The sequence below is a fragment of the Leptonychotes weddellii genome, chromosome 7 (genome assembly GCF_054177405.1).
Source record: "Leptonychotes weddellii isolate Sample4059 chromosome 7, ASM5417740v2, whole genome shotgun sequence".
Lineage (NCBI taxonomy): Eukaryota > Metazoa > Chordata > Mammalia > Carnivora > Phocidae > Leptonychotes > Leptonychotes weddellii.
The window spans coordinates 80,917,718-80,927,864 of NC_138375.1; the positions used below are offsets into that span (position 1 = coordinate 80,917,718).

At 39.8% G+C, this 10,147-nt stretch overlaps 1 protein-coding gene across 5 annotated transcripts in view; it reads left to right on the top strand.

The window, feature by feature from the left end:
* Positions 1-350: 350 nt before the first annotated feature.
* Positions 351-10,147, top strand: part of CCNH (cyclin H) — a 21,344-nt gene continuing 11,547 nt past the window's right edge. For 3 of the 5 annotated variants that reach the window (XM_031033771.2, XM_031033764.2, XM_006727806.3), the window contains exons 1-5: positions 353-697; positions 2,772-2,894; positions 5,014-5,087; positions 6,315-6,525; positions 9,946-10,109. In XM_031033771.2, coding sequence (XP_030889631.1) covers positions 518-697; positions 2,772-2,894; positions 5,014-5,087; positions 6,315-6,525; positions 9,946-10,109 — 752 coding nt within the window. In that variant the 5' untranslated portion in view covers positions 353-517. Of the gene's footprint in view, positions 698-2,771; positions 2,895-5,013; positions 5,088-6,314; positions 6,526-9,945; positions 10,110-10,147 lie in introns of all 5 variants that reach the window. The other 2 variants (XR_014147098.1, XM_081826611.1) reach the window with 2 other exon arrangements.

A 10,147-nucleotide genomic window follows, 5' to 3' on the forward strand; every position in this document is an offset into this window, starting at 1 on the left:
TTCTGCCTTAGGGCCTTGACTGTTCTATCTGCCCCAAAATCACCCCCCACATGACTGATAGGCCTACTCCCTCAACTCTTTCAAGCCTTTGCTCAAATGTCACCTTTTCAGTGAGGCGTATTCTGAACAGTCTACTTAAAAGTTGACAACTTCCCAGGTCCTTTGCCCACTTCAGGTTACTCCATGTAAATTGCCCGTGTCCGCTTCCACGAACCTCACCTTCCGACCCTTTTGGACGACCCTGCCTGGCGCTTCTCCTTTAAATGGTGTCGGGAAGGGGCGGAGCCTACGCATACGCTCCTCCTTTCTGTGAAGCTAGACCCTAGCTCCGCCCACTTGCGTGTCGGGCGCCGGGGGGACGGACCCACGGGATGTTCTCCTCTTAGTCCGCTCCGGAAATGCGACCGCGGATGGAAATATCACATGATCTTAACGTCAACGCGCCCGCGCCGGCCGAACGGACGCTCTCGGTTTCCGTGGGCTGGCGTTTGTGCTTTAGGTGCTTTTTTTTCCCTTCATGGTGTTGTGGTGTTTGGGGTCTTTTTCTCCAGACGCCCGGGGCCTGCTTTGGGATTTCGCCATGTACCACAACAGTAGCCAGAAGCGGCACTGGACTTTCGCCAGTGAGGAGCAGCTGGCACGACTGCGGGCCGACGCCAACCGCAAATTCAAATGCAAAGCGGTGGCCAACGGGAAGGTGAGCCTGGCGGCCGATTCCCTGTCCCGGCCTCCAAACTCTTGAGCAGCTGCTGCCCATCCCCCTTGTCTGTCCTGCCTTCCCTGGAGCTTCCGCACGCCTTCATCTCCGCTGCCCGTGCCTCTGCGGAGCGCGGGGCGTTTTATTTAATAAAAGTCGAGTACTTTGCCAGGTGTAGTGGGTACGGAGACCGACAACGCCGTTAACGTAGTCGAGTGGCAGAGGAGTAATCAGTAACATGGCGAAGAAAAGACTTTGTGGGATGCTACCGTAGTGCGGGACCAGAGCTTTTTATTAGTCAAGAGGATATGGGATATGTCGGGGAAGGCTTTTCCCAGTAGTTGATTGAGAGAAGATGGGGAAAGGACGTTCCAGGCCGACAGAGCCACAGGTGCAAAAAGGTCACAAGTTTTAGGGTTGCAGAGCGGCTCCGTGGAATGCTCTGGATCGTGTGGCAGAAGCTCAATACAGGTGCTTGAAAGGCCGGAGAAGGTATAGGCCAGGAACTTGTAAGCGGAAGTAAGGAGTTCGAGCTTATAATGAGGAGATGGGGAACGTTTGAAAGATTTTAAATGGGAAATTAGCCTTTCAGCTTCTGTTTTAGAAAGAGACCTCAGAAGACCTGATGGTGAATGGATCGGAGGGGGCAGGGTGGAGGCAGGGAAACAGGAGACCATCAGTACAAACCAATTGGTTTGTTTAGACTTTGATCCTGCCAAGTTCTTTCTGTTATAGCTCCCACCGGTTTACTCTTCTTTCACAAGTTCCACCACCCATTCTAGTACAAGCTTTCCTCTAGCAAGTATTCCATGTTTCAGAACTATTGGTACTGAGCGACTTTAATTTTTACATTTAACTCAACGTCTGTTTCATACTGCCTCATTTTTGTGCTGCACAAAGTAGTACGGATTGTGCTGGGTACCAGGCATTATTCTGAGCATTTAATAAGTGGTAGCCCATTTGATCCTCACAACTATGCCATGAGGTAGATGCTGTTATCCTTGCTTTACAGCTGAGGAAACTGATGAGTGGTTGAATAACTTTTCAGGACTGCATTGCTGGTAAGTGGCAGAGCCAGGATTTTGAACTCATTTCTGTTCTAAATCATAATGCCGTGCTGTCTCTATAAAATTAGTTTGTATTAGTATTAGTTTCCTTGGGCTAACATAAAAAAAATTAGCACAAGCTGGATGGTTTAAAACAACAGAAATTTACTGTTTCACAATTCTGGAGGCCGGAAGTCTGGGATAAAGTTGTTGTCAGAGTATGCTCTCTGCAGTTTTTAGGGGAGAATCTTTTCCTCTTTCAGCTTCTGGTAACCCTAGGTGTTCCTTCGCTTCTGCCTCCATCTTTACATAGTGTTCTCTCTGTGTTTGTATCTTCCCATGTTCTTGTTATAAGGATACCAGTCATATTGGATTAGGAACCCACTGTACTCCAGTATGACCTAATCTTAACTAATTACATTTGTAGAGACTCTATTTCCAGATAAGGTCATTCTGAGGTACTGGGGGTTAGGATTTCAGCATACCTTTTTTTGGTAGTCATAATTAATCCAATAACACTGCTTAGTAGGTATCTGTTGTAAAACTGTTGTATTATTTAACCATCTAGTGTATTCTGTGGAGAGTTTATAAAGACAAATAGGAGGGAATATTTTAAGGGTCATAATCATCCTTAAGACACTTGTGATTTTTACCTCAACCTGTGTGACTTAATGACTGAGAAAGGGATGTTGAAAGCTTTCCAAACAATGACAGTGTGTATCTTCTTTTTGATTTATAATTGACATCAAACTTGTGAGCATATGCACACCCTCTGTCATGATTCTTTTTACCCTAATGAAGCACATGTCCAGCTGACATTCTGAGAAATTGTGAAATGATGGTATAGTTTTAGTTTATCAAATATTTCACTAAAACTATTTTGTGTAATAGCAGCTCTATAAAGAGAAAAATGACGTATGGTATATTTCCCTTTGGTTGGAGATACAAACCAAACTTAATCTGGACAGAGAAAAGTATTTTAAGATTATTCATTTCATTGAACTTTTGTTGTAACTTTTGATCTAAAGGTTCTTCCAAATGATCCAGTCTTTCTTGAGCCTCATGAAGAAATGATGCTTTGCAAATACTATGAGAAGAGGTTATTAGAATTCTGTTCGGTGTTTAAGCCAGCAATGCCAAGGTCTGTTGTGGTAAGTTATGATAGTGATAAAGTATAATGTCCTTTAGCTGACTTCTGAAATCACAACTCTTTTAAACGTGTAACTCAGTTCTCTGTCCACTTTAGGGAAATTTATGTACTCAAGTTTTTGCCAAGTTTTATATTTTTTGGTAAATTCCTTAACTTAGGAATTCCTGTATCATTTCTTACAAAGTGTTTTCATTCTCATTTCATTGTCAAAAGAATTTTGAGATCTGCTAGACAGGTCATGACATCCTCATTTTATAGAGAAAGAAAAGATTACTTTCTCTCTGGGTTCTCAACTAATGAGCAATAGAACTGGGAGGAGAACATATACTAGTGCCTTGTCAAGTCTGACAGACACGTTTGAAATAAGTCCTTCATTCATCAATTGTAATCAGACACCCCAGCTAAAACTCCTGCCATAGGAAGTTTTTAAACCTTGATTAGGAGAAGCTGGAGATTTATCTTTGGGTAAAAAATTGTCTTCTGGTTGTTTCAGATGTATGGTTCTGAGGACTTCATTTCTGTGGGTGTGTTTTCTGTGGTGTGGCAATGGTGAGGACAAACCGGTAGTTTGAATTTTGTGGCTGTAAGGACTTACATGCACTGTCCTTGACATTGTTGCTTTAGTATGTATTCTTGTTTGTTGAACATAAACTGAGGTTGAAAAGCTGAAAGATAAAAGAGGATTATAAAACATTTTTTCATAATTATCTCACAGGTTTGTTGTGAAGATTAATTATGAAAGTCTGTCTTAAGTGAAAGTCTGTCTTTTAAAGTTATACAGTGAATAACTTATGACACAATAGAGAATAACTCCCTAGGAAATAATCTCCATTTTTAAAGCTGAAAAAAATTGAAGTATATTGAAAATACCAAGTTCAAAAATACTCATAGTGGGTTTTTTTGTTTGTTTGTTTACCTGACCTTCATCTGAGAGATGAAAGATTTAGGAAGAATTTTAGATGGACTTAATTAGTTTCTGTCTCCAGATTTGGTTCTGTGTTTTTCTGATAAAAGAACTATAATACAGTTTTTTTCAGATGAAGAAACTGAATTCTTGCATGAACTTCTTTGTGGAATTTGTCTTATTTATAACTGATGAAGTGTTTTTGTTTTGTTTCACATAAAATGACAAAGCTAAACTTTTTAAAAATACTTAAAAGGAAACATCTTTCTATCCTAAAATAGATAAACGTCTATTTCGTTGGTTCTAGCCTGATGACGCGGCGGTTAAAAGTACAGGCAGGTCTTAGTTGAATCCATCCCTGTTCCTTCTTGTATGTGTGACCCCAAATAAGACAGTTAACCTCACTGATAGTTTCCTTCTCTGTAAAGTGGTGATAGCAGTACTTCACCAAGCTGTTGTAAGGATTAAAAAAAGATGATAACTTGGTGCTTGGCAGAGTGTGGCTCATGAGATACAGTCAGATCTGCTGTTTAGTTTGGCAACATGATCATGGTTCTATCACACAGATCCAAAGTGGATTTAGAGAGAAGGCTTATTGCCCCAACTGTGTTAATTCTGTCAGTGTTTTCACAAGATTGACTGGTTCAGCCGTGAATATCTGTATGTTTCTCCTTGATTTTTTCTAATCTAGTTGGTGTTTGTTACTCTGAAGTCTAAAATAAACACACATAAACTTTTTAAAATTAAGTCAGTGACCATAGGAAGGGTAACGAGGGTGGGCGAGGAAGGACAACAAAGGGTCTTTTGGCTGTGACATTTCCATAGTAATTCATCACAATTTATTTGATTAAAGAAGAATTAAGAAGTTTTGGTATTTTGTATGGGTAACTTTTTTAAAAGAAACCTTTGCATAAGTAAGTTTAAAAAAAATATTTTTAGGGGTGCCTGGGTGGCTCAGTTGGTTAAGCGACTGCCTTCGGCTCGGGTCATGATCCCAGAGTCCTGGGATCGAGCCCCACATCGGGCTCCCTGCTCAGTGGGAAGCCTGCTTCTCCCTCTCCCACTACCCCTGCTTGTGTTCCCTCTCTCGCTGTCTCTCCCTCTCTCTCTCTCTGTGTCAATTAAATAAATAAATAAAATCTAAAAAAATATATATATATTTTTAACAAAATTTAATGTGTGTGAATAGATTCTGATAATGTATTTTTAATCTTAGGGTACAGCTTGTATGTATTTCAAGCGTTTTTATCTTAATAACTCAGTAATGGAATATCACCCCCGGATAATAATGTGAGTATAATTCTAATATATTGATTTTCATTTAAGAAAACCTTTATTTGTGTGGATAAAAATGACCTCCTAATAAAGGGTAATCTAGAGTTGCATTCTGTTATGAACTTATACTGTCCTTATACTCCTTATAGATCTATTCCCTCCCTGTAATACTGATGGCATCTGAATTTCAACTTACCCATATTCAAATTCTGTTTTTCTCGAACTAACTTCCCTAATATGTCTTTCTGTTAGTGGCACATATCCTCTCTTTGTTGCTCCGAGAATCATTTGTGGTACCTCCTCTCCTTCTGTTCAGTCGGTTTACAAGTCTTGTAGCTCCAGATTCATTTCAAATGAACAAAGGTCCATTAAAAATAAAGATGAAGCTAGTATGAGACTCATTAAAGAGCCTGCTGTCAATCACATTGTCCCTGTTTATTTTCTCTCTTTTTCATTTTCTTTTCTACCAGTCTAGGTCAGGCCCTTGTTACTTCCAATCTTGATTTTTGTGGTAACTTTATTTCTAGATTCTCACTCTGAAATTTATAGTAGTAGGCATGAGAGTTTCATAGGTTACTGAGGTAATAATCTCTATTGAAAATGCCTCCAGAGACTTCACTGATGGCCTTCCACAGTGTTCTTTAACCTACCTTTCTTCCCATCCTTTCTTCCCAGGTATATCTGTGTATACTGTTGTGTTCTTCCATCTACATTTCATAATTCTCAAAGTACTCTTATTCTTCAGTTATTTTTCTAGATATTTATGTTGAACTATATGAAACTACCATTAAGTCAATAATGGTTGAATGCTGTGGCAAGATTATACAGTTCAGGGGCACCTGGGTGGCTCAGTCATTAAGCGCCTGCCTTCGGCTCAGGTCATGATCCCAGGGTCCTGGGATCGAGCCCCGCATCGGGCTCCCTGCTCCGCGGGAAGCCTGCTTCTCCCTCTCCCACTCCCCCTGCTTGTGTTCCCTCTCTTGCTGTGTCTCTCTCTGTCAGATAAATAAATAAAATCTTTAAAAAAAAAAAAAGATTATACAGTTCATCCTAATTATAGTTTTCTAATGGGTAAAAAGTTTGAAGAGAAAACTCTTTTTTTTAAATAAATTTCCTGCAAAGTCTAGCATAGTCACTTATAATATTAGGCATTTTTAGAACTTATTTTTAGCAATAAAATATTCAGTTATTTCTTAAAGTATGTACAGATCCCATTCCTATTCCTTTATTTTTTTCCTCTAGGCTCACTTGCGCATTTTTGGCCTGCAAAGTAGATGAATTCAATGTATCTAGTCCACAGTTCGTTGGAAATCTGCGGGAGAGTCCTCTTGGACAAGAAAAGGCACTTGAACAGATTTTGGAATATGAACTACTTCTTATACAGCAACTTAATTTCCACCTTATTGTCCACAATCCTTATAGACCGTTTGAGGGCTTTCTCATTGATTTAAAGGTAATCTTTTTGATATAAAAAATAAACTAGTAGGATTTACACTTTTGCTATAGTTCTTTAACCAGAAAAAAATCAAAATTTTATTATAACTTGTAATCATTCTAACTGTTACAACATAAGCTCATCTAAAACCTGAGTTTAGCTTGGACCTCTAGTAGTGCTATAGTTCTCAAACTGCAGTGCCACCTGGAAGGTTTGTTAGCTCAGATTGTGGGGCTGCAGTTCCAGAGCTTCTCATTTAGTAGATCTGCAAATACTTGTCCAAGAACTGTAATGAGGACCATTGTCAGTTTAGAGTAATGCTTTTGAAAATTTAAGTTAACTCTTCTAACTCTGAAGTTAGTATACTGTCATGGATTTGATTTAAAGAACCACATAAATTCTTGTTTTTAACTAGAAGATTGCTAAGTGATTTCTATTTTTTAGTGCATTGTGAACTTGAATCAATATGAGGCATCAAAAATATAAGGAAATAAGCCTTGACAAAAGCAACTTAAGTTGTTTTGTTTGGGCCCTGAAAGGGGACTTGGATAGTGTGAGTGAAGTCAAAATGGAAGTCAAAAACTGGTTCATTCGTCTCGATTGAGTGGCAAAACTTGGGTACGTATCCTATACCAAAACATTGTGCTTGAGGATTAAGACAAGAAGAGCCTCAACTCTCATAGGTCTTACAGTCTAATGGGAAAAGTAATCATATATCCAGTGTGCTAAGTGTTACAGAAGGAAAGGTATTAGAATACTTTAGAACAGGGTGGCAGATTGAGAGGAAGTTAAGACAGTTGTGAGAAAGGGTCATTTAGAGTGAAATTCAGAGCAAGAGTAGGAATTAGGTAGTAGAAGAACATTCCAATCAGAGAGACTTCTTTGGTCAAAGGTCCAAATTCAAGAAACCATGGTGCACTAAAGAACCTAAATAGAGCTTAGAGATAGAGGGGGAGGACTGCCGTGGAGTGCTGCCAGAGTGGAAGGTGGAATCTAGACTGTGGAGGTGATATTAAGGATTTTGAATAGAGCAGTGGGAAACCAGCAGAAGGCTTAAGTCTGGGCAGTGGCATAGTTTGGTTTGCAGTTTAAAAAAAAAATCCTGTTGGCAAGCTCTTGCATCAGTCTGCGTCGGCTGTTTATTGCACATACATATGTGTCAGGCATAATATGGAGAATAGATTAAAATGGATGAAAGAATACCAGTAAGATGCTGTTAAGAGTAGTTCAGGCAAAAGATGGTGGTTGGTTTGACTTACAGTGGCTATGAGTACAGAGAGAGCTTCCTGGACTTATGAGATACTAGTCAGAATCACTAGAGCTTGAGGATTGATTTCATATAGAGATGCAGAACAGAGGAAGAACCCCCAGGTTTATGGCCTAAGCATATAGGTAATGGTGGTTCACTCCCTGATAGAGGAAACACAGGCATAGCACAGATTTGTTGATGGTGGAGGGGTGGGGTTTGTTGAATATGGTTTGGGACATAATGAATTTCCAATTCCTGCAAGACATCAAGTGTGTGTGGAGGCGCGTGAAGATGGCGAAGCTATAGGTATAGATTTGAGTATTGTTGCTCCTGGAAAATTTAAAGTGGATTGGCCGAAAGGACCATTTAAAAGGTAGTTAGAGAAGGGTGCCTGAGTGGCTCAGTCGGTTAAGTGTCCACCTCTTGGTTTCGGATCAGGTCATGATCTCAGGGTCGTGAGATTGAACTGCACGTTGCTCTGCGAGAATGGAGTCTGCTCGAGATTCTCTCCCTCTCCCTCCACCTCTGCCCTGCCCCTGCTCTCAGGCTCACTCACTCTGAAAAATAAATTATTTTCAATAAATAAATAAAGGGTAGTTAGAGAAATATAAGAAGCTATTAAGGAGACTGAAGAATATCCAGAGAGATAGGACTTTCTGGTGAAGTGAAGTAGAATACTTTTAGAAGATGAGCACAGGTCACTCTCTAATGCTGTTCAGAATTCAGGCAAAGTAAAAGCAAAAGGATAATGTTTGCAAGATTTAGTGCCAGAAGGGTCAGTTGTGATTTTTGTGAAATTAGTCTCTAGTGAGTGTGGAGGAAGAAAGCGGATTGGAGCCCGTTGGGGAATACAGGTGAGAAGGTGAGAAAACAAGTATTTATAACCTGGATTAAACAGCTTGATTTTGAAGTGGAAAAAGATGATTGAGAAGATGGGGGATCTCCTAGAAATAGATGAGAGAGATGGTTTTTGTGTTTTGCTTTGTGGAAGAAACTGATGTGGAGCGCTAGTAATGAGAGAAAGCTTAAAGGAAGAAGTGAAAAATAAGTAGCACAAGTTTCTCTTTGGAGTAAGGTGGAAGGGACTGGCATGGGATTCAAAGCAAAGTAGAAGAATTGGCCTTGAGAGAATAAATAGCTCTTTGAACAGAGGGAAAGAGGAAAGCATGGGTTGAGGACAGTATTACACCTAGGGATTGGTGCTGACAGGAAATGGAGTGTCTTTCTTTGTTAAAAGCAGGGATCATTTATTTACAAAGAGCGATGGAGTTTCTGAAAATTATCAGAGACAATGAGACAGGTGGAAAATGTTGAACGTGGTCACTAATAAATGGGAGAACAAATTTTCTAAGGAATATTATCATAGCTAGGCATTGTTGAGAGCCCTCCTGAGGTCAGTGAACTTGAATTTATAGTAATAGTACCAGATCTCTTGGTGGTATTGTTTTCTGTTGCAGCACCCAGAAACGTGGATATAGTTACAAGCAGAAGATTGCTTGATTTCAGCCATTGTTAAAGTTTTGTCTGAAATATGTTGTCAGCATATGGGGGCAGGGAATTCTGGAGGGAAATGAGGATCAGCGGACATTGGTGAGTAGGAGCAAGTAGAGGGATAAGGGGATAAGGGACCAAAGGTTCTGAGGAGGAAATCGGGGAGCAGCTGTGAAGTAATTGAGCAAATATACTGGGGGAAAGGAGTACCTTGGTCAGAGTGGAATGTCTCAATTTGTCATATCGGAGGTCAGGTATTTCAGGATAATAAGACATGGGTGTGACTGTACAATTGACTCAGAGTATTTTGTTTGGAGTATAGAAGAGATTTCTTAGTGCCTTGGGACATGAATGTGGATATCTGAAATAGATCTGAGGGTTTAGGATCTAGAGTTTAGTATAAGAAGAGTTTTCAAGGAATATGGGCTCATCCATATTTCTTGGGCATATTCTAAAAATAATTCTGTAATCAAACCAAGATCCATTTCCATTTACTTCTTCCCAAAAGTAAACTTTAAGTAGCAGGAATTTCAAATCTAGAGGAGGTGGTGCTTAACCAAGAGAGACACCCAGGCACCCCTGGGGTGTTATTTTTAAGAATCCTGTGTTAAGCATTTTCTTGTTAATATAGATATTTTTAAACTGTTATTACTGCATTAACTCTCAGAAGTGATAACATTTGCAAACTTTCTTTCTAGACTCGCTATCCCATGATGGAGAATCCAGAGATGTTGAGGAAAACAGCTGATGACTTTCTTAATAGAATTGCATTGACGGATGCTTACCTTTTATACACACCTTCCCAAATTGCCCTGACTGCCATTTTATCTAGTGCATCTCGAGCAGGAATTACTATGGAAAGGTATTAATCTGTGTTTTAACTTTGATCAGACTCAGTTT